This window comes from Lucilia sericata, unplaced genomic scaffold (genome assembly GCF_015586225.1).
Source record: "Lucilia sericata isolate MDLA Ls3-8-SP2 unplaced genomic scaffold, ASM1558622v1 Contig000060F_arrow, whole genome shotgun sequence".
NCBI classification, from domain to species: domain Eukaryota; kingdom Metazoa; phylum Arthropoda; class Insecta; order Diptera; family Calliphoridae; genus Lucilia; species Lucilia sericata.
Genome location: NW_023994095.1, coordinates 869,977 through 896,298, shown reverse-complemented (window position 1 = coordinate 896,298; position 26,322 = coordinate 869,977). Strand labels below are relative to the sequence as shown.

The window sequence follows — 26,322 nt, the reverse complement described above, 5'->3', positions numbered from 1 at the left end:
CATGGATGTACTGAAAAAAAAACATAGGAGGGATGTCCTATTTATTTGATTCCAAATTCACTACTTCTGAAGTCATTCTCAAGAAGTAATTTTTAAACCTCTATTGTGGAAGTTATTCGGAAGAGAAATTGAAGTATTATAGAATACAACTAATTTGATTTAAATGATATTAACATTAATAAGGGTAATAGACACATTTATTACAAAAGCCCAAAAATAACATTTTCATCTCATAAAAATGTAAGAACAAAAAATATGTATATCTTCAACATTGAAAAATTATAATTATTTTCGCTTCTTCGGAAGTCTTTAAACATCACTTCCTCAGAAGGTAAAGAAATCAGTTAGTGCTACTTTTGTAGTAGTGATAAACATTTTTTTTTTGAAGTACTTCGTTTTATTTTTGCTGTGTAGTGTTCCAATAAACCAAAGAGCGATATGATAGTGAAAACGGTATTACTTCTTTAGGGCGATTATGATATCATATTTTATTATTGAAAACTATGTTATTATAATATTGTTTTTAAATATATTGATTCAAATAAAATAAAGACGAAATACAAGCATGATAAAAAACTTCAAACATAAAAAATTTTAAATAAAAATGTTTAAACAACATACGATAGGAAAGCTGGGAAGAGAATTGAAATAAAACCAATTAAATTATATAAAACCAAAATAAATAAATATAATGGTTCTAGTTTTGAAAGTGATTCTCTTCATTTTTTCTTGTTTGCAATAAGTGAAACAGATAAACATTAATTTGGTTCTTTAAGTATAATTCTTTTTGCAAGAAAGCCAACAATTTCTATGTATACTGAACCCTGTTTCCTGGGCAAGAAGATACCGGTGATAGACAGAGTGTAACCCTTCACCTAAAATTAAAATGGTGACACCACATAGAGTATAGGATCAAAAAGGCATATCGGTGTTGGGCGATATGTAGGAGATCTATAGGCATGAAATGGGATTTTAGTCCTACTATGACACATTGGTGTTATAAAAGTGTAATTAAACTAATTCTAGCTTATGCTTCAATAATCAGGTTGACTTCTTGGGACAAAAAGTGTAATATCAAACTACAACAGGGAGTTCAGCGTACATGCTGCTTGGGTACAAGTATTACCATAAGCACAACGTCAAGCAAGGATCTAGAAACGTTGCTAGATATTCCACCCATTGAAACATATGAGGCGGCACTTACAACCGAACGGCTCATAACTTTAGGTGAACTGGCCAAAAGCGGTTATAAGACACGTCATCAATGTATACATGGATACCTTGGAAGGCTATAAACAATCATCGGACGCGCCTTATCGCATACCAGATGGAAACTTTGAATCACTGAGCACAGTTAGAATGTCTTGGTTAAGGGGAACATTTCTCACGAACACTGATTGGGAAATTCTTAAGGTAGTATTAGACGACATGTATTTTACATATGTACTGTCTGTATTTTACATACGATTCATAATTTTTGCTATCACACCTGTCTGTGTTTTTCCGTATGAGCTAACTTATAAAGTAATCAAAGCTGTCATTTTAATGTGTAAAAATTGTTAAAATTATAAATTAGTTTATTAAAAATGAAAAAATACTTACTTTTTCATGTTCTTTATTAATTTTCTTTAATTTACTTTTTCAAAAAATTTATTTCAAAGCAAAACAGCTGTTTTGTTTATGTTTGGCATACGAAAATAGAGCACGCTCTAATCGAAAAAATTACATATGTATTTCCACATGTATTTTACATATGCAATATTTCATATGTATCAGACGACATGTACAACTTTTACAGATGGAAATTTTGACAGTACATATGTAAAATACATGTCGTCTAATACCACCTTTAGGAATTACAGTCAGGAAACTGAGTTTCAGAACATTGAAAGATAATACATTCAGTGTATCACCTTTTATCACCTTTTTCTTCCATGAAAAGCAGCGCACAACGGGCCCGAAAGTTGCCTGTTTCTAATACATTAATAAATACCGTAGCTTAAGATTTTGAAGGTGTTTGGCAAATTTTATTTGTATTTGATTAAATTATTCGAATAAAAACTTTTATTTGCATTTTATTAAATTATTCGAATAAAAACTTTTATTCGTTATTCGTTCGAATAATCGAATAATTTTTAAAATTTAATCGACTACTCCAGTGAAAAAATATAGTAAATTTTTTATCGAATAATTTTAAACACGAATAATTGACATCTCTAATGTATATATGCAATCTTTTATTTTTAAGAAAAATACGATTTTACACTCGTTATTTTTTGGGAAATTATAATAGCGATAACGATATCATAATTTTATGGAAAAACGATATCATAAGGAAAGGTACCATTTGGTACGTAAATACTATCGTTCTCGATACAAGAACGACTATCACTTATGATTTTCGGTAATATAATATCGTTATAATATCGTATCTCAGCTTTTCGGAAATATAAATTTTTCATTAAAAATATAATAATCTACGCCGTCTAATATCTTAAATATTTTTCAATGGGTGGAATATCTAGTAACGTTTCCAGAGCCTTGGTTGACGTAGTACTTATGGCACCACTTATACTCAAGCAGCATGTACGCTGAATTGCCTGTAGTAGTTTGATATTACACTTTTTGTCCAAAGAAGTTCGCCAGATTATTGAAGCATAAGCTAGAGTAGGACTAAGACTCCATTTCATGCCTATAGTTCTCCTACATATCGCCCAGCACCGATGTGTCTTGCTGATCCTTTCCTCTATGTGGTGTCTCCATTCCGGTCAAGGATTACAGCTAAGTACTTAAATCTATCTCTCACCGGTATCTTCTTGCTCAGGAAATAGGGTTCAGTAAGTTAGAAATTTTTGTCTTTCTTGTGAAAGGACAGATTTCCGTCTTCACCGGGCTAACATTGCGGCCTCTTGGTTGAGCACAACTAAAGGCCGTATTCAGAGGCTCCCCAGCTCTTCTAAAGAAAGGATCCTTTGCTTTTAGAAGTATTCTCCTTTCTCGGTTAGGGTCCTTAGGAGGCTATTAATTGTGGTAGCCCAGAGTAAAGTGGACAAAATGTCATATTTGGTGTACATATCCGGTCAACATAAAACTGGTGTAAGGATTGGATAAGAGTTATTGAAGATGCATAACGCCACACAGTGGGGCAGAAAGTAAATTTTTTGGAAATAAATCTGGCATTTCAATTTTAAAAATCATAAGCAATAATATTTATTACGACATCAGATGTTCAAGTGTTGAGACATGTTGTCAGTGATTATAGAAGAGAGAAATCATTATTTAGTTATACAACAAATGTACAAACAGTGTTGGCTAATATGATTTGACAAAGATAATATAAAAACATTGCGGATATTCAAATCACTTTCTGAAGGGGGCTTTGTATGTGGGCTAGAGTCAAATGTAGTCGGATCATTTCGAAATTCGACAAGGTCATCAAGGCTTGTATAAAACTTAGTTGTGCGAACTTTCATACAGATACATGTATATTACACATAATTATTAGCTCAAAAGCCCCTTTCGGGGGGTTCAGTTGTAGGGGGGCTTGGTGAAAAAATGGACCGATTTTAACCATTTTCAATATCTTAAAAATTGCGACCTGTACTTTGACAACAACGTTAACATGGACACACGGACGGTCGGACGGACTTCGGTAAATCGACTCAGAAAGTGATTCTGAGTCGATCGGTATACAGCACAAACGCATAATACCCTTCCCACTATAGTGGTGTAGGGTATAATGATTGCCCAATGATTAGCATGACAAATTAAATTTTAGCTTGAAACTGGACAAGCATCAAAAGATCTGGACAATGAAGCCAAGTCCCGCCAGGCTGGCAACCCTAATCGGGCTGGAAGAAAAAAGTTTGTTGGTAAAAAAACAACATAGTATCCACTAAATGTATTATCTGTCAAAGTTCTGAAACTCAGTTTCCAAAGAATTTTTCGTGAGAAATGTTCCGCTTGACCAAGACATTCTATCTGGGCTCAGTGCTTCCAAGTATACATAGATGACGTGTCCTATAACCGCTTTTGGATAGTTCATCTAAAGTCATGAGACGTTCGGTTGTACGTGCCGCCTCATATCTTAATATGTTTCAATAGATTAGATATTCCTAGTTTATTCAGATAAAAGAATTATAAACAATTTAAGAAGCTTCTAATAACATAATCCACGTATACATAAAGATATTAATCGCTTATTTTAGGTTTATTAAGCACATTTGCAATACAAAATTCCTAAAATAAACCATCAACAACTTTATTAAGCATTTATGAATTTGGGGGTTAGTCTTTGTAGAATTACGAGATATTTAGTTGAATGTTTCATTAAAAGTAAAAAATTGTAAAATCAATGAATAAGTAATTGCACTAGTAATTAAAGATTAAAGTGAAAAGTTCTTATTGTTTAGTGAAGCCGGTACTGTATTTCGAACTAAAATTGTATATACTATTTATATACATAGATGTAATTTTTTTTTTTTTGAAACTAGTGAAATATTCATTGAGAAAACTAAAAAATATCGACTAAGCCGAAATAATCGGCTGCAAAATAAGCCGCCGACACCTTCGTCGGCGGCGTGGCTCGTGAAAATTAATCGTGAAGTCAACCAGATTATTTAAGCATAAGCTAGAATTAGTCTAATTACACTTTTATAAAACCAATGTGTCATAATAGGACTAAGACGCCATTTCATCCCTATACTTCTCCTACATATCGCCTAGCACCAAAGTGACTTTTTGATCCGATCCTCTATGAGGTGTCTCCATTTTAATTTTCGGTGAAGGGTTACACTCTGTCTATCACCGGTATCTTCTTGCCCAGGAAACTGTGTTCAGTATACTTAGAAATTGTTGTCTTTCTTGTGAAAAGACAGATATTTAAAGAACCAAATTAATTATCTGTTTCACTTATTGCAAACATTTAAAAAAAAAATAAGATAATCACTTTTAAAACTAGAACAATTTTATTTTTAATTTTGCGAAACAAAATATTTTTTTAAACTGTAAAAAGTAGTGAAAGTTTTGTTTCAATCTAAATACATATCTTTATATGTATTTAGATTTGTTTTACAAAATATGAACAAAATTTCAATGCTATGTATAATAAAATATTCTTAAAAAGTAGCATTCAAATATTATTCGATTAATCGACAAAAATTGTTCGAATTATTCTTTATTCTAAATTGGTATTTTTTATTCGTTCAAAGAAAAACTATTTTTCCTCGATTTATCGAATAATTTTTATTGGAATGACAACCCTAGTAAAAAATATTTTTTGCCAGGTCTAGAAATACCGTCTTTTTTGTTTTTTATATATTACGCCGCAATTTTAAGTCCGATCGTAACATATCATACATGTATCAGTATATATGGCTTGACTATAGCTATATTTTACCCTTAGACGTCATATTATCTGATATCTCGGATCCTTCCCCAAAATCTGAAATTGTGGCTACACTGGAATAAGGTACAATTAATTATATGAAATATTAGCTTTATTTTACAGGAATTTAAAGATATCTGTATGGTTTTAACTACAAACAATTAATTTGCTAGGGATATGGTCGAATACAATTTTTTCTGATTAATTTACAATAAAAAAATTTAATCTTTCTTTTGTTAAGATAGGGGGCAGTATGTTAAAAGAAAGATCATTTTATTTAGCATTTAATTATATTAATTAATAATCACGCTTTCAATCTTCTTAAAAAATAAGTACATTCAGCAAAGGTACCAGAAAAGTAAATCTAATTCAATATTTTTAATTTTTTTTTTGTTCATTACAACTTTTGTTTGGTATTATCCTGTGTAACAACCACCCTTTATCCACATACATACAGGAGATCAGTTTACAGCAGGTTTGCAACTAATCCTGGCACAACGTTGAGGTGTCCTTCAGATCATTATCCTGGTGGAAAACCCACCTGAGAAGCATGTTTTCTTCATCATAGGGCAACATAACATTTTCTAGGATGTCCCTGTTTTAAAATGGTGTCATGGTGTCGGAAATCCGATGAATAGCCCCAAACAATTATGTTGCCTCCGCAAATTAATTTTTTTTCGTCGGTCTATACGATATTACCCCATTTTTTATTCACCCTCTGGTCCGGATCAATTTGAGTAAATTCTGCCGAAAGTTATTATTATTTATTATTTTTATATTATTTTTTTTTGGCCGAAGCAAAGGAATTCTTCTGGTTATTCTACCAGGTAAATTGGCATTGTATAGTCTTCAACGAGCCGTTCGGGAAGAAATTACATTACCAATATCTGCAGAAATGGCTCTGGAAGAGATGCGATTCACGAAGGTGAAGGGTATAACGGAATGACAAACTTATATACGGAATGACAAACTTATAAAAATAGTCGGAAATGGTCGACCATATGATATCAGATATGAGCATATACAAAATGTGATTTATTGATAGCGGAGTCGATTAAGACATGTCCGCCTGTCTGTCCATCTGTCAATCAATTTTCTGATGACCCCAGATATCTTCGGAGTTCAAATCTTCAGTAATTCTGAAGAAGAAGAAGTTTCTTATTGAAAATCAGCAAAATCGGTCCATAAATAACTCAGATATGGGCAAAAATCTGAGACTACCTCTGAAAATTTCCTTAACAAGCAGTAATATTTGTGCAATACAGCTTATATTTGTTTGAGGTTATACCCTACAGTACGAAAAGTGCCAATTGGCACCATTCACTAGTTATATTACCGCATTTCCAACTAACTAGTTACCTCTGGTAAATAAAGGGGTCGATATTTTGTCGAAACGTTCACTACATTTCCCAAAGTAATCAACAGTTCACATTTTATAAATTTTCCCATGAAGTTTATGAACTCCCTCGGGGGAGTTTTCCCGTTTAGGGGGTGGTGATGGGCCATCTGTCCTTCCCCAGTTTTAGTTTGACTCAAACTGAGGGAGGGCAGATTGTCCACCACCTGAGAATATTATATTCCCCGCGGACCAAAAAACTGAAAAAAACAACATGGAAAATAAAAATAAAAAAAGATGAAAGTTACGGAGCAGGGCCTAAATAACCCAGTACCGGCGGAAAGTGTTGATCCACTTGCTAGTCACGTGTCGTCGGCCTCCGTGGCCGACAATGCGTCAAGTGTACAGCATGCCATTGAAAAAAATATAGGGGTGAAAGAGAAGGATGTACTCGGAGAGAGTTCTAAGCTTTTAAATATAGGTGAGGGTTCCGACTTTGAATCCTCAGATGATAATAACAACACCATTACAGCAAATCCTAAAAAGGATGAAGTATAGCAAATGGTGAAACAGGTGAGTGATAGCATAGCTAAACTACCTATTACTAAGAAAAGACTATCTGGAGCACAGAGGAGTAAGTCGAAAAAGATGCTTCAGGAAATCATAGTTAGTCAATCCAACGACACTCCAAAGGAAAAATCGGACTCTCTCACAAGATCTAAGGCAAAGAGGATCATGTCTCCCAAAGGAACCTCAAGTCAGAATCCTGAGAGTAAGGGTCGGCGAAATCAACGTCGAAGGTACGGGTATCTTAAAAGAAGCCCCGAAAAGCGAGGAAAAAGAGGCTAGACAGTGGAAAAGAAAAAGAGCCGCCATCTTACGTCAAAATTGCCAGAAGAAGACAGGAAAAATTCCAATTTACCAACATAGTAAAGTAGAAGATCTGGTGAATAATAAGATAGTGGACCATGCAATCGCTTCAAAGGGTAAACAACCAATAGAGAGCGTGAGCTGCGTGTTCGGCATGGGCGTGATGTTGATGATGTTGGCATCTCACCAATGTGTTAGCACCCTAAAGAAGTAGGTGGAAAGTATCCCTCCTCCCTGTGACGGCGCTAAGCTAGGACTGACAAAGATGAGCGAGCTTCCGGTGCTCCTAAAGTCCACTGTCTACATAAAAGGATGGGGCAGTTAGCTGGCTAATGAACGTATACTGGAAATTCTTGGTGGTAAAAATGCTCAGCTGGCCTTGGAAAAATGGGATGTCTTTAAAAGGAAAGAAGAACCTGAGGGAACTTTATTTGTAATAGGTAGGTAGGTTGATAGGAGGATGTATACTACATCAAATCCGAAGAAATACACCTAGGACACTATCGGGCCTGTTGTGCGCTCCTTATCATGAAAAAAAAGAACTGAAATAATTATTTTTCAGTGTTCAGAAACTCAGTTTCCTGAACGTAATTCCTAAGAATCTTCCAATCAGTGTTAATCAGGAATGTTATTTCCGGAATAACATCATTTCCAAGATACTTGGATCTAACTTCGACGAATGCCTGGCAGTGGCAAAAAAAGTGCTATTTGTAATAGGTATCGACCAGAAATCTATGGCTAGTCTTGCCAAGAATAAAGGTAGGGCTTACTTCGCCTCTAGTTAGTTAGTTAGTTTGAAAGGAGGATGTATATACATCAAATCCGAAGAAATACACCTAGGCCTCTATCGGACCTGTTGTGCGCTCCTTAACCAGTGCCTCAGGTGGGAATCGAACCCACCACCTCTGGTCTACCAGACCAGAACACTAACCACTAACATACCGGAGGCCACTACTTCGCCTCTAAAGCTGTCATATTCAAAATTGGGAAGGTGCCGATTGGAAGGGCTGTTACAACAAGCCTCGAAAAAGACACTAAAATACCTAAGACCACAGCATCAGTAGGAACTACTGATAACGTTAAGGAGTCAAATCCTAAAAGCGAGGAAGCTACCGCTAACTCGCCAAAAGAAGGTGCAGCTGCCCTTTCCAAAATTTGGGAGGCGCCGATTGAAAGAGATGTCAAAACCGGCCCCGATAAGGACACTTAAACACCTAAGACGGTAGCCAAAGCATCATTAGCAAGTACTGGTAATTTTGAGGAGTCAAATCCTAAAAGCGAGGAGGAAATCACTCACTCGTCAGAAGACAGAACAGCAGTGCTGTCCAAAAATTGGAAAAGTGTCGATTAAAAAGACTGCTCTTGCTATGCCTGATAAGAACACCGCAGTGCCATCAATGGTACCCACTGCATCAATAGCCACTTCCGGAGGAGTCAAATCCAACCAGCGGGGATGTGATCACTAACTAGCTAGAAGACAGTTTAAATGGATGACAATGATTGAGGTTATCCAAATAAACCTCCATCGGAGCGATACAGCTACCTGCCTACCTCTATGGCTAAAATTAACACAGGTACGATTCGCAACAAGGTTTCTGGATTAAATCACATAAATTTTCAACTTTTCCATGCTGATGCAGGGTCTCAAACGAGGACATGTATCTTATGTCACAAGAACTTATGTTTCCTCCTCTCAATAGGATTATCCACATCGGATGCAACGGTACTGAAGCAAGGTCGTGGCAACATATACCTTGCATCTGTTTACCTGCCTTTCAATTCTCCGACACTACCACCAACGTCGGAGCTGATGAAACTGGTCGAAGAGGCACAAAGGAAAAATAAGAAAATTGTAATATGTTGTGATGCCCACTCGCACCATGTAGCTTGGGGTAGTACAAACACCAATCGCAGGGGACAAGCCCTTATGGATTTCCTTAATACTAAAGACTTGATCACATCGAACTTAGGTAATAAAGCTACCTTCGTCAATAGAATCAGAGAAGAAGTATTAGATATAACTATATGTTCAGAAGAGCTTATAAACGAAATTCAGGATTGGAGATTTTCGGATGAGCACTCCTTTTCTGACCATCGGTACATAAGATTCAAAATACAACGGCCGCCACCAAAGCCGATAAAGTTTCGGAATAAGTCTAAAACTAATTGGACAATGTTCGGTTTCTTACTAAAGAACCGTTTATGTCAGAACACTTTTCAATGTCGAAATAAAGAAGACATAGACGCCAAAGTAGAATTGCTTACAAGTGCCTTGCTTGAATCGTTCGAGGACAGCTGCCTTCTGCGAGAGCGAAGATCTGCCCAGGAGAAACCCTGGGTAACCGGGGAGATCCGGAACCTTGGTAAGACTCTTCGCAAACTATTTAACTGGGCACGGCGTAAAAAGACCGCAGTATACTAGGATGAGTATCGCTGTAAACTTGGTGAATATAAGAAAATAGTTCGTAAAGCCAAACGAGACTCCTGGAAACTTTTCTGTGAACAGGTAGACAGCGAAAATGACGTATCGAAGATAAAAAAATTCCTATCCAAAACTCATGTCCAACCTGAATCTATGGTCGATGATACGGCAGGAGGCTGGAGGAGACAATGCAACTCCTAATGGACTCTCATTTCCCACCCGGTATATCGAATAACATAGATGAACCGATATTGGAGGAAGGGGAGGCTAACACAGAAATTGTAATTACATCTGATATGGTTAAAGGGGCAATCAAGAGCTTCGCTCCCTATAAAGCTGCAGGGCCGGATGGGATTTCCCGGCACTCTTACAGATGGAGGCGGGACTGGTTTCCGTACATCTATCTCAGATATTCACTGCATGTTTGAAATTCACATATACCCCCATTAAATGGCAGGATGCAAGGGTAATATTTATACCGAAACCAGGGAAACCTAGCTATTCGACACCTAAGTCTTATCAACCGATAAGTCTTACGTCATTCCTACTTAAAGCCTTGGAACGAATAGTCGATAGTATGGTTAAAGCAGTATACCCGACAAAGACCTAAAATTTAAGCAGCATGCTTATGTAAAGGTACGATCGGTGGAAACCGCTTTAAACGAAGTTGTCCACTACATAGGTGCATCCATTGATAGCAAACTATATACACTGGCGGTATGTATTGACATCGAAGGCGCCTTCAATAACGTGCACACTGATCCCTAGACCAGTTTTATGTTGACCGGGTGCTCCGTAACTGGAACCACATGATAAGGAACAGATGGATAAGCTGCGAGATGTACGATATAACTATCATGAAAAAGGTATTTCGAGGTATACCACAGGGTGGCATTTTGTCACCTTTACTCTGGGTTACCACGATTAATAGCCTCCTAAGGACCCTAATCGAGAAAGGACTTAGACCTGTCTGCTATGCAAACGATGTCGTAATACTTTTAAAGAGAAAGGATCCAAATTACCTGTGTAGAAGAGCTGAGAAGGCTCTGAATACGGCCTTGAGCTGGGCTCAACCGAGAGGCCTCAATGTTAACCCGGCAAAAATGGAAATCTGTCTTTTCACAAGGAAGACAAAAATTTCTACGTATACTGAACCTTGCTTCCTGGGCAAGAAGATACCAGTAACAGACATAGTTAAGTACTTAGGTGTAATTCTCGACCGAAAATTAAAATGCAGACACTACATAGAGGATAAGATCAACAAGGCACATCGGTGCTGGGCGATATGTAGGAGAACTATATGCATGAAATGGGGTCTTAGTCCTACTATGACAAATTGTCTTTATAAAAGTGTAATTAAACCAATTCTAGCTTATGCTTCAATAATCTGGTGGACTGCTTTAGACAAAAAGTGCAATATCAAACTACGACAGGGAGTTCAGCGTACATGCTGCTTGGGTATAAGTGGTGCCATGTGTACTACTTCAACCAAGGCGCTGGAAACGTTGCTAGATATTCCACCCATTGAAACATATTTAAGATATGAGGCGGCGCTTACAGACGAACGGCTCTTTACTTTAGGCGAACTGGCCAAAAGCGGTTATAGGACACGTCATCAATGTATACTGGACACATTGGAAGGTTATACACAATCATCGGACGTGCCTGATCGTATACCAGACACAGAATATGTCGGAAACTTTGAAACGCTGATCCCAGATAGAATGTCTTGGTCAAGCGGAACATTAGAGCAAATACCAGTAGGAATCCGTTGTTACGCGGATGGCTCTAAATTGGGGGACAAATTGGGGCTGGGTTTCTTTATTGAAGACCCAGAAACAGAAATATACCACCGTTTACCAAATCATAACACAAGCTTCCAGGCAGAAGTACGAGCAATAACGGAATGCGTAAATTGGATTTGAATAAATATGGCGCCCACAGCCCTTAATATATTTACCGATAGCCAGAAAGCAATTAGGGCGATATCAGGCGATAGAACTAAATCTAAGACCATATTGGATTGTAAGAAAGCTTTAACTGAATACTCACCCAGAGGTAAGGTTCACATATGGGTACCAGCCCACTCGGGAGTAGTCGGTAACGAAAGGGCGAATGTAATAGCTTTAAAGGGTAGGGATCTCGACTCGCAACAAAACATGAACTAAAAATATAGGCCTCTTGGAATAATGAAACAGTGGGTAGAACCACGAAGATGATAGCAAGACGAAAAATCTCCTCAAAATGAGCAAGTCTGAAGTTAGTATGATGGTACGTATTCTGAGTGGACACACAGGATTACGAGCACATCTATTCAAAATTGGACGTGGGGATTCAGACGAATGTAGAGCATGTGGAGAGGACAGCGAAACTCTTGGAAGTGATGTTATTCCGGAAATAACATTCCTGACTAACACTGATTAGACGATTCTTAGGAATTACGTTCAGGAAACTGAGTTTATGAACACTGAAAAATATTTCATTCAATACCCTTCGGTTTTTTTTCATGATAAGGAGCGCACAACAGGCCCGATAATGGCCTAGGTGTATTTCTTCGGATTTGATGTAGTATACATCCTCTTATCAACCTACTTACCTACCTAATGAAAATAAATTCCAGAAAAATTAAATGTTTAAAAAATGTCACTTTGATAGCCACATGTAGTGCTTAAAGTAACCGCATGGCACCTTTCTGATGAAATTTAATGCTGAAAGTGTCCGTTTGCATTTAATAAGCAGAAAATGAAGAAAATGTTACAAAAATTACATGTTATTCATAAAAACAATTAGACCTGCTTATGAACAAGAGATCAGTATCTCAGTGGTGAGAGTTTCTAACTACAAAACAATAGACATCATCGATTTGTTGTTAGAAGCTCTTACCACTGAGCTATTGATCTCTTGTTCGTACAAAGCTCTAATTGTTGTTATAAAGAGCATGTAATTTTTATAAAAATGTTTGTATTTTCTGCGCCATTAAATGCAAAGGGATACTTTCAGCATTACATTTCGTCAGAAATATGCCATGTGCTTATTTTTAGCAGTACATGTTGCTATCAAAGTGACATTTTTAAAACATTTAATTTATTTAGAATTTATTTTCATAAACTTCATGCGAAAATTTATAAAATGTGATCTATTGATTACTATGGGGAAGTGTAGTGAATGTTTAGACAACTAGTTAGTTGGAAATGCGGTAATATAACTAGTGAACGGTGCAAATTGTCACTTTTCGTACTGTAGGGTCGATGCAAAATGCGGCTTGTACTAAAAATTTATTTGTTATTGTTGTTTGTTTCTTTGATGCAGATATAAAACAAAAAATTATAAGGAAAATAAAAAAATGAAATAAATTGAAATTTTATAAAATTAAATTCTAAAAAATTAAAAAATAAATAAAAACTGTTTTTTAAAACATATTTGGTGAAGGGTATATAAGATTCGGCTCTGATTTAGAACTCCGACTTATTTAATATTACATTTATATTGAATTATGCCTCGATTTCCATATACTATTTAAGCAATTTATTGATGAAAACTTTGTAACTGAAAAAATAAAGAGGTTTTCTGTTTTATAATAAATTTTCAAACAAAATGTTTTCGACTGCTTTTATGGCAAATTAATTGTTTGTTGTGAGAACGGTTGATAATAAATAATTGAAAATGTTTAAATATCTATAAAATATGTAGATGTTTATGCATAAAAATGAGCATTACAAAAGCCTATATTTCACATAATTAAATTATTTTTATTCTTGTATAGCCACAATTTCAGATTTTGGAAGTCTGGCATAGAATGTTACATCTAATAAAAAATCGTCTAAAGGTGAAATGTAGCTACAATCAAGTCATAAACATTGATATATCATATGTAACGATCGGACTTAAAATTAAGACGCAATATATAAAAAAGTAAGAGTGCTATATTCGGCTGTGCCGAATCTTATATACCCTCCACCACAGTGTATTTAAAAATGATCAATTTTATAAAATTTAAATTTATTTCATTTTCCCGACTACATAATTATTATAGCAATAGCAAAACGAACAACAACAACGCATTTTCCCGAATAAATAATTATTATAGCAAAGCGAAACAAAATACCTAGGCAGTAAAACCAACAGACATCCAAACATACGAAACGAAATACACAAAAAAACAATAACAAAATACACAACGCACTGAGACTAACAGACATCCAAACATACGAAACTGAAAACACCAAGAATCAAAAACAATATACACAAGGCAATGAAACACACAGCCATCCAAACATACGAAGCTAAATACACCAAAAAACAATATACACAAGCCAATAAAACACACAGCCATCCAAACATATGAAACGAAATACTAAAAAAAAACAAAAACAAAATACACAGCGCAATGAATAAGCAGTGTTGTTGTTGTTTATTTATAAAAGCATGAAAAAAATTGTCTTTTTTATGAAATTTTCAGAGATTGTCTCCGATTTTTGCTCATATCTTCGTTATTTATGGACCGATTTTGCTGATTTTAAATAGCGATCGAAAGGATGCCTAACAGAATTATTGAAGATTGGGATCTCGCCGATATCTGGGGTCCTCTAAAAACTGATTTCAACAAACATTCAGACAGACAGACGGACATGGCTTAATCGACTCCGCTATCTATAAGGATTCAGGATATATATACTTTATAGGGTCGGAAAATTATATTTTGGAAATTACAAACGGAATGACAAACTTATATATATATACTCTTCTCACGAAGGTGAAGGGTATATAAACAAAAAGGGCGGTATTTCTAGGCGTGGCAAAAAAATAATTTTTATATTTTTGAAAATGTTATTAACATATCTTTAACCCTAACTTTTTTTAGAGAGACCGACCCACTCTACTGTACATGTTATTTATGTACCTATTATAGTTTCTAAAATTTTTCAAATATAGGACGCAGTTTTAAACCGAATGTATTTAAATTTTTTGTGTTAGTTAGACAACTAAATTACAAAAAACATACCATTTCAGGGCAATAGCATTTTTAGATCCAAAAATAAACGATTTTCAATTCAAAAATTAAAAAAGTTGTAGATTTTTGCCATTTTTTGGGGCGAATATCTCTTTCTTATTAGGTTAGATTGATAGAAGGATGTATACTACATCAAATCTGAAGAAATACACCAAGGCCACTATCGGGCCTGTTGAAAAAAAACCGAAGGGTATTGAATGAATTATTTTTCAGTGTTTAGAAACTCAGTTTACTGGACGTAATTCCTAAGAATTTTTCAATCAATGTTAGTCAGGAATGTTATTTCCGGAATAATATCACTACCAAGATACTTGGATCTAACTTCGACGAATGGCTGACAGTGGCAAAGAAAGTGCTCCAGAGTGTCACTGTCATCTCCACATACTCTACATTCGTCAGAATCCACACGTCCAATTTTCTACAGATGTGCTCCTGTGTGTCCACTAAGAATACGTACCATCATACTATATTCAGACTTGCAGCTCACGCTCTCTATTGGTTGTTTTCCCTTTGAAACGATTGTGTGGACCACTATCTTATTGTTGACCATATCTTCCAGCTTACTCTTCTAGTCTTTTGGAATTTTGCCTATTGGATTACCGGCAACCAGTAAACACTGCATAGCAGAGATCGTCCCGGTGTCTTCTCTTGGCAACTTTTACGTAAGATGGCGGCTCTTTTCCTTTTCAATCGTCTAGCTGCTCCTTTGCCTTTGAAGTTGATTTCGCCAACATGTTCATCTTCGTTGTCCCTTTTACTCGCAGGATTCTGACTTGAGTTTCCTTTGAGTATGGTTTGGGTTGGCTTCGACCGTATATTAGAAGACGGGGAGCCTTTTGTCTTTTTAGGTTTATTCAACTCCTCGGGAGACCTGATCCTCTTTGCCTCAGATATTGAAAGATAATTCGATTTTTCATTTGGAGTGTCATGATATTGACTCACTATGATTTCCTGAAGCATCTTCTTCAACTTACTCCTCTGTGCTCATTTTTGGGATTCGCTGTGATGGTTTTGTTATTATCACCTGAGGATTCAGAGTCGGAACCCTCACCTATGCTTAAAGGCTGAGGTAGCTAAGAACTCTCTCCGAGTATATCCTTATCATTCACCCCTATGTATTTGTCAAAAGCATGCTTTACACTTGACGCATTGTCTATCACGGAGGCCAAGGTACCGACCTCCGTAGTCTTTTGCTCACGATCGCAGGATGACGACGACACGTGAGAAGATCAACATTTGCCGCCGGTATTGGGTTATTGAGGCCCTACACGGTAATTTTTATATTATTATTTTTCATGTTTGTCTTTTTCCAGTTTTTGACAAAATTTTATAAACACGTAAAGGAAGGTTCATAATCATGAAGACAATTTTTTTAAATTGAAAGTTGAATTTCTCTATAGCATCTTTCATTCTCAGGTATTTTACGAGTAACTTCAATATCAACATAGTGGGTGTGGCGCCTACCATATGAATTTAATACTAAAATTCGTATGTATATATATCTTAGATACTATAACTAGAATGAAAACTTTACACAAGTAACGAACCAACACATTTGTTGGCAAAAATGGCGAACGGAAAGTAGTCGTCGAGGCACTTCCCATATGAAGTAAATATTCAAATTCTTATATCTGGAAAATAACAACACCTAAAGTCCGCAATTTTTTAAATAAATTACCATTTAGCAACTTTTCATTAAATAAATTATCATTTAGCAACTTTTCATATTTAGCTTTGAATTTTAATTGTGTTGTATAGACACTTTGCTAATTGACGCAAAAATTGGCACATTTTCGACCAAAACCGAAGCTTTCGCATCGAGTAGGAATGAAACAAAAAATTCTATCGTTTCTCGATTTTTTAGTAAAAATTTATTCTGTAAGTGAAAGTGAGAAGAAGCAAAAAGAATGACGTTTTTATTGGAAATTTACAAACAGCTGTCAAAAAAAAAAAAAAATAATGTTTAAATTAAACTTTTTTTCTTAAAAAATTTCACTGTTTCATTTCTCGATGCAAAAGTTACAGAAACGAGGCACATGATAAACTAAACATTGATGAACTGTTTATTTACTAAAGTTAATTTTTATAAATTTGTGTGAATCCAATTGGTCTAAAGTGACCAGCTTATAACAGGGAGAAAATAGTTTATATATTTATATCAATACATAAAAATACCTTTGTTGAATCTTCCTGCATTTTTGTATGCTCTGCAATAAATTGTACACAAAAACAACTGCGATGAACTCTTGGTGGACATTTTGAGTGTGAAAATGCTGGATTAGTTAATATAGGACTCTTAATACCAGATGGTCCTACTTCTAAGTCAGGAACTGCAGTCATATCATCAGATTCTGATTGTGTTAAAGGTGGAATAGGACCATGTATTTGGCAGCTGCCTCCAAATGGGCCACTCCCGGATAGACTAAAATAAAAACGATATACAAAGTTAGATATATGAATATTGATTATACATCCATATGTATGTACATATGTATATGCATGTATGTGTATAATAAAAAAATAAGTAAAAAGACAAATCTGTTAAGAACTGCTGTTAAGAACTGGTTAAGAAGGAATCAAAGTTGGAAATTTTGTTCATACAGGATTTTTTCAAATGATTGTAACTTTTCACCTATTGGTCCTAGCAAAAATTGTCCAAAGGAATAATAACAACCAAAGGAATAATGAGCAAAAAAAGTCCCATTAAAAAAATATTAAAAAATTAAATTTAAATAAAAAAATATATTTTTTGAAACAGTGAAGAAATAGCTATCCAGTTTCAAAAAATATATTTTTTTTATTTAAATAATATTTTTTTTTTTTTTTTGTTCAAAAGAAAGCTTATACAACGAAAATAATATGCCACTACAACCCACTTAAAATAATTTCGTGGACCAAAAATATTCTACAAACATTTTTAGATTATTTTTCCGTAATCAGCTTAAAACGACGGAATTATTGAGACCCGTTTCAAAAAAATTTAAAATATTTTATTATTCACAAATTGTACTGAGGTCAGGATTTTCAATCGCTGGTAGGGAACTGAGGAAAAAAATATTTATTTTCGAATGGTAATGATTCCATTTTTCTTCCTTTCCTAATTCTACTAGCACGCGGAGCCTTATTTGTGCCATAGACCCTAATTCATTTAAAAATGTGTCGCTCTAATTAAATTTTCTGTAAAAAAATTTAAGTAAAATTACTAGAATTAACACTTTATTAAATTAATTTTTTTACATTTACATTAAAAAATTTATTTTTGTAATCTTGAGAAATTTAATTTCATAATTGTAATTTCTTTTTCGCATAAATATGTATGTATAATTATTTATAAATTTGTATATTTTAATTTTAATAGTTGTGCTTAATAGTGCCCATACTTGCTTCAAAGGAACCATGAGACCCTTGCTGGGTTACGGGTTCAACTTCGGTCGGAGACAAATTTTTTTATTAATTCTTTTTTTTTAATTTCGAATATTTACCTCACTATTAACCAAGGTAACCGAGTTGGATACCGAAACATAGCCATGTGTTAAGTTTTGTATCCTTATTTATATTTTTAATCCTATACACCATTAATGAATTATGGTACAACAGTTCAAATTTTTTGTAATTATTTTTCTTTATTTAATATATATTTTAGAAATGAAATAAAATACTGGTGTATAGGTAATTATATTTGTGATCGTGTTTAGCGATGAATAAACCGAATACATGATCATGACTGGGAAATGGTATATTATTTGTGGTAACACTGAATACAAATCAGGCAACATAAATGATTTCTAATAAAACGTGAATTTTCAAATTATTTTCTCTCTGTAATTAAAGTCCAAATGATCCTTCCTTGTTTAATGTATCACTTATTTCGTTACGACTATTAACAACAAATAAAGTTATATTATGGAATAACATATGTTTATATCTAGCCAATCACTCCCATCTTAAATCATTCAATGATTTATCAAATATGTATGTCAAAAGAAATTGTTAGTATATGGTTAAAGACCACTACATGCTTTGATAAGGATTTTTGAATTATGCCTTCACATTTCATGTACTATAGAGTACCTGTTATGAATTCGATGCAAGGAAAAAAGAAATTCAACGAGTAAGACTGTGAAATTTGATTAATAAACAGTTTATAAAATAAAAGTTTCTTTATGAATAAGGCCTAAAGTAAATATCGGATGGTGGTACAATTTATGGACTTAGATCATTAGATTAGATTTTCTAAATAAGGACTACAATGAGGGTTGTTAGTAGAAGGTGAATTCCTGTATGGTGAATTTGGTAGAAAACCCCTTGCTCGTATAAGACTAGCTTATATCTAATTAGATACCAAAGAGCGTTAAAATCATTTTATGTGGTCACTTATGGGCCCTTGTAAAGAGATTTCGGATAATTAAAACACATTTTATGTAAAATTTCGTTGCTATACTGGTATTTTTGAGCCAATTATGAAATTTTAAGTCATTTCCTGAGGAATATGGACCGATCCACATAAAATTTCGGTTAGTATAAGACTTATTTATGTTAAATTTCATCGCTTTACTTAAATTTGTAAGCCAGATATGAGCGTTAAAGTAATTTTCTAATGGGGACCTTTATAAAAATCTCCTCATAAAATCTGATAGAGAGATTTTGCCTCAAATAAATTTATTTGTGTCGAATTTCATTACTATTTCATATTTTTGTATACTACTATATATTACTATACTCATATTTTTAGGCTCGAAACAAAGACTATAAAAACTATAAATTATTAAATAGTAGAAAAATTAGTCGATAGGGTAATATCAATGATTTTTTATAGAATTATGGATACTTCCGATCCTATTAATAATGCAAAAGATATTCAATCACCACTTAAAAATAAATCAAAACTTGAAACAGATTAGCAAGCCGTATTGGCGCGGCTGTCGGCTAGCTGCTAAGCCGAATTTTTATAGAGCCGCCGCCGAATTAACCGGCTATCGGTAGCTTAGATTCTTGCCAATGTTATCGACTAAGCTGTTTTATTTATGAAATTAATATTTTAATATAATATATGGTATATGTATGTAATTTATAAACGCTATTCTTCGAAAGAACAAAGCCGCAAAATCAGTGGCAAAAATTATTTTAAATGAGCGGAAGGGAACGGGTTCTGTAGTTTGGGACTATTTTGGAACCCTTACGCTGCGCGGTAAGTCCGTGCTCGAAAAACTTCTTTTTTGTAAGATTTGTTTCGATATGGAGCTAACAACTTTAAAAATGTAAGTAAATAAAAGAAAAATTGTATCATCAATAATTAAACATATCTCAAATTTAGCGGTATATAATATTAAATTATGTGTAGATTTAGCCAAGTAACATCAATGTCGAATATTTAAATGCACTTGCGCAACGTACACGACATATATCTAAAATGTAAAAATTACCATACTGCTTTAAAAAAAAATTAAGCTCTATCGTGTTCTTCTAAAGAAATTAAAGATTTAAAATTTGTCAATGGAAGAAGAGTAGCTAAGATGTGCTGCTTAGACCTACAAGCATATAGCAGCGAAACGGATTGTCAAAGACCTAAGTCCCCTTTCAAAGACCTAACTGTTGAGAATGTATTAGTAGAAGCACAAAAATAAACACAGTTGTTCAAAAGTTACTAAATAATAAATGTATTTTTGGTTATTAATGGGTAAATGAAAATATAAATTAATTAATTTTTTTCAAAAGATATTTCTCTCAAAACATATTATAAAGTTTATAATATAAACACTTCTTTTTGTTATTTAAAAAAAAACTTTTACTTTTCTCATTTTCAATGCGAAAATTTACAACTTCTCTTTTTTCCGTTTTAATTAAAATGAAATGTCAAAGAATAAAAAATGTTTTTTTTTCGTTTGTAAAATATAAATTACTTTCGGTATTTTAAATACATTAAAAGTGTCGCAAAAAATAATAATGATTAAGTTTAAGTGATAAGAAAAACTATTAGGTGCTAATATCCTCGCAATTTCGCGAAGATAATTTGATGTTTTGTGAGTGCGTTTAGTTCTCTCAAGTGTGTTTAATACTCTCAGAACTCGTCTGTGTGAAGAGAATAACAACTTTTTTGACAACCCTTTCAGTTTCTCCTATATGTATACTACATATAGTAGTAGCCTACAGGCATTTAACATTGTGGAGAGAAAGGACTTTTGAAATATATGTCTTTAGTAAAACCACATTGGATTTGTGGACTGATAATATTGAAAAATTTTCATATGTGAACATAATAAAAATTAATTTTTGCTCCAACTTCATAATATCAGCCAGTTTAACAACTGAGTATTATTCGCACCCACACACAGGTCGTCGAATTGCTGATTTTATTACATCGACATTAAAATCATTTAATTTAGAAAGCAGCGAAATACACGCAGTTAGCGATGGTGGATCGAATATCGTGGCTGCTTTACGATTTTCCAAAATCTTGTCTTATGAATATTTGGCGCACTCATTGCACAGATTTATAGTGCATGACGTCTTGGATAAAGCAGAATTTAGTAAAATTAAAACAGTGGTCAAAAAATTAAAGGTTACTTATACAAAATTATCTTACTGTTCCGAAGAATTAATTTCTATTCAAAAGGCCCATCTTCAAGATGATATAATAGAAATATTGTTGCAACGCACTGATATAGTTGAGTCTCTTCAATATGAGGAGGAGTTTCGTTACCGGAGGGAATGGACATCATAGAAGAAGCACTTCAAAGACAAACTCCAACTGCAATTAAAGTTGACAATGAGTGCAATAAATATTGCACTCATAAAAGTAAAAAAAGAAACTTTTGTGTTCCGCGAAATAGAGCAAGAAATAACAAAATAATTTTCCGAATTTTTATGAATATTTGAAAGTGCAACCTTCAAGGACGGAATTATCCAACAATATGTTCAATTATTTTCTTTTATGAAAATAAATAAAAATGAAGAACTGTCTGAATTTGGAATTTCAATTGCGCTTTATAATTTGCAAAAAAAAAAAATAATTTTAAAACTCGACTTAAAATTAAGAAAATTCATTTAATAGCTGCTTTAACGGATCCATCAGCGAAACTGGCCAATTTTGCAAAATTTGTTAAATAAAGTGCCGGCAACGAATAACATAAAAATAATCATGAGGAATTATTGCCAATATGCATATAACTGTTTCATACACATGCGTGACTTCACTACATATGTGTAAACTTGAGTGTTCGAAATTTCTAACGCTGGCGCCTATCATATTGTTACTGACTGACGATGACATATTTCATACTTTGTGTTATATTTAACTGTGTGGCGTCAGCTGTGGAAAGGCAGCTCTTTATTATATTTTTCTTTTATCACGTGGTTTTACATTCTATAATCAAACTTTTTAAAGAAAGGGTGAATATTTCATATATTATGTACAAGTTATATATTATGTACAAGTTAATAGTGAATTTCGAGTTTTTTGGTATTTATACATTATTTTTGTTATTGATTTGTATTTTGAATAGAAGTAAAACCCATTACCGAGTTTTTGCTGGGTATAAATGTTCGGATGAAGAGACTATTAATAATGATGAAATAACCTTAAACGTGGATCCAAATCCAATGAACGAAGTTGTCGGTTATGTTGAAATTATAGACAGTGGCTGTCCTGAATTCGAAGAAGCCTCGATTTGAATACAAGCCTCTCATTTCTTTTGGGAAACCAAAAGACAAAAAGAAATCAAAAGGAATTCCATTTTGACATTGCTCCAAATCCAGAACCATTGACTATATTGAAAGAAAATATTTGCTCAAAATTGAGCAACCATTCTCCATTGAAATTGTTTAGATTATTTTACTATGACGAAGCCTTTAATCTTATTATTAAATAAATAAATATTTATGCGAGACAAAATAATACCAATTTTCATTTGGATGAGATGATGCTTAAACGGTTCATTGGTATTTTACTATTATTGGTCTTCAAAGCTATCATTGGGGATTCCAATGGTAAAACAGACCCTGAGTCTCGGTCAACTTTATTCAAAATCGAAAATTTCTTCAATTTGGTCTTTGGGATGAAACAAAGGGTTTCATATTTTGGAAGACACAGTTGTTCATTAGAGGCAAACCAATTCGATTTGGTTATAAATGTTGGTGTCTGTGTTCTTCTTCAGGTTATAAGTCTTTCATATTCTGGTGATAATAAAATAATAAAATAATTTTAAATATATTATTTTCTTTATTTACAGGTTATCTATATTCTTTTATACCATACTGTGGATCAGTTGACCAACATAACAATGTTGTTGGATTAGGAGCTGATGTGGTTATGCAACATGAAGATTGTTTTGACAACTTCTTCACATCACACCATTTCCTTTGTTTGTTATTTGATAAAGGGTTTTGCGCTTCGGGAACCGTTTGCTTTAATCGACTGGCTGGTGGTTCTGATAAATTAAAAACCGGTAAAAATTTACCGAGGGGTAATTATAATTATAGATTTGATGCCACACAAAAAATATTGCTATGTAGATGGCAAGACAACAAAGAGTTCACAATGGCAACAAATTTCGATCAAATCTTGCCTTTGCACAATGTACAACGTTTGAAAAAATCGACATCCAAAAAGAATTGCAAAACACAAAGATGAGAAGCCTATGAGTCAAAAAGAATTCAAAATCATTGTGACAGAAGCTCTTCTTTGACTGAAAGTAAAGAAACTACCGATGATGATATCGACGATAAGGAATATCGACTACATTATCTTAAAAAAATTGAGGAAAAACACGTTATAATCAGAAATCCCGAGGGAAGACATCGTCGTTGCCAATTGAAGGGTTGTGGTAAGCCAACAATTTACATGTGCGAAAAATGTAATGTTTGTTTGCATACAAAATGTTTCAAGTTAAAACATGAATAAATAATTCTTTTTATTTTACTATTTTTTTACTAAATTTAATAACTTTTGTACGATTTGATTAAAAAATAATAAAATCAATAAAACAGCAAACAAATCCAAATGTTTTACTTGCATACAAAGTTGCTATGTAGGATAAGCGCCACTGTTCGAAATTTTGAACAGGCTTTTCTGGGAAAACGAAAATTTGGAAAAATTTTTTGACATGATTTTTGCAATCAGCGGGTCCTAAATGCCATAAAAAGTACTTTTTTCAAAAATCTGAAATAAAAATTTAAGCTCGGTACGAAATGGGTTAAACAAAAAAATTTAATTTGATTTTTTATTTATCTAATATTCGTGAAAACAGTAGTTTTTAGGTTTACAACAAAAAATATCTCACACCGAAAATAATAGACAAAATTTGATAAATCTATCTTAAAGATGATGTTTTGTAACACAGTACAAAAATCTCGAATTTTTTATTATACCAGTTTTGTAGTAACGATATGTTTATTTATATTATTATTTGAGAAAGTTTCACATTTATTTTTGCATTAAATAAGTATATAAATGTTGAAATAGATATGATAAACATTGTATAAAATAATATATAATTTAAGATACAGAACTAAGGAATATTTGTGTGTTTAAATATATTTAATGTATTTAACTTACCTAGTTTCAAAACTATATTTTGGTCGTTTTATGAATAAAAATTTAGGCAGATAATCTATGAACACATTTTTCACCCAAGGGGCCATGCGATGTGTCTGTGGTGACCGAAAGTGTACGTTTAAAACAACAACAGTAACACATATGCTTAAAGTAAAAAAAGAGAACATTTTATTTAATCGATATTATTTTATTTTATTCGAAGGGTATACAAACAAATGTTGCAATCTCCACTTTTGTAATTCTGAAACATAACGAATTAGAGTATTATATTCGGCTTTGTCGAATCATATCGTACAGATAAAGTAAATTTCGGAAGGTGCACCTTTATATGGACTTTAACCATTAGAATAATATGAACTTCTGGGTGATATATTTTAAAACTGACTGATTCAAAGGAGATCTAATAACGATAAACTAGAATAGAATGGAAATGTACACGTGTGTCAATGTGAAAAGGAGCTAAGGGAAATTCAAGAAGAAGTTAGACGGATGTATGCTCTTGAGTCATCCCCTGTAAAAGTCTGATGAAGATGAAAAGTCTACTTCCATTCTTAAATCAACTTGCAAATATAAAGATGGTCGTTTTTAAATGAGTTCACCATAGCGAAGTGAACAATTAGATTTGCTTGAGAGTTATGATAAAGCCTACAAGCGCTCCATATGTCTGGAGAAAAGATTAGAAGTAAGTTAACAATTTGATAGATAAAGGCTTTCTTGATAATTGGATGCAGAGAATAGTGCCTCTAAGAATATGCCCATATGGTATCTACCTATATTTGTTATCAACAATCCGAACAAACCGCATAGAATTAGGATGGTGTGGGATGCTGCCGCTAAAACTAATGGAGCATCTCTGAATTATTTTCTTCTAAGCGGTCCCGACTTGCTGACTACATTTATCGATGTCCTTATGGTTTTTAGAATTGGTCGAATAGCTGAAATATTTCACCATCTTTGAAATGTTTTTTTCATTTATATGATGAACGCCTTATCATTTGGACTGAACTGTGCGCCATATGTAGCCCACTTTGTACGCAACAAGAATGCTGATCGATTTGAAACACAGCATCCCAAAGCTGTTGAGGCCATAAAGAATCACCATTATGTAGACAATCTGATCGAAAGCGTGGGCAGTGAAGAGGAAGCGAAAATCCTGGCAAGGCAACCTGCCGTGACAAAAATACTTACACGATTCAAAAAAGAAAAAGATACGTAATTGGTCATCAAAATGATAAAATAGTCATCCGGGTAGACGGTGGGCAGGTGTAACTCTAAGCGTTAGGTTAAATTAACAGCTCTGGACTGTGCCGCTAAATTAATTAATTTGATAATTAATTATTTTGGTAAGTGGAGCATATATGCATACATATATACATATTTATGTTTATTTCCTCCCTACCCAGTATAAAAAGTTATAAAAGTGGTGATTACTGACTTTGCTCTTATATCCTTGAAAAATAACTCGTTTGAAACAATGTTTAGAAATATGGCGATTTTATATTACCTTATAGATACCAATATCATAGCAAATATTAAATATTTGCCCAGAAGAGGCACTACCAATGATGTGGGCGGTATAATTTCTACTACTAGTAAGAAGAACACGTGGAGACTAATAAGAATAGAAATGGATAGTGTAACCTTTCAAAGAGAAAAAATATTTAAATATATTAAGTAGTATTTAATTATAATCATTATGTATATTAGGGATGTAACGAATGCTCGAATTATTCGCTTACTTTTT

At 33.6% G+C, this 26,322-nt stretch overlaps 1 protein-coding gene across 6 annotated transcripts in view; it reads right to left on the bottom strand.

The window, feature by feature from the left end:
* Positions 1-26,322, bottom strand: part of LOC119616157 (acetylcholine receptor subunit alpha-like) — a 154,539-nt gene that overhangs the window by 4,518 nt on the left and 123,699 nt on the right. For all 6 annotated transcript variants that reach the window (XM_037972423.1, XM_037972421.1, XM_037972424.1 and 3 more), the window contains 3 exons: positions 26,083-26,219; positions 24,579-24,722; positions 17,201-17,447 (listed from right to left, as the gene is read on the bottom strand). In XM_037972423.1, coding sequence (XP_037828351.1) covers positions 17,201-17,447; positions 24,579-24,722; positions 26,083-26,219 — 528 coding nt within the window. The remainder of the gene's footprint in view (positions 1-17,200; positions 17,448-24,578; positions 24,723-26,082; positions 26,220-26,322) is intronic.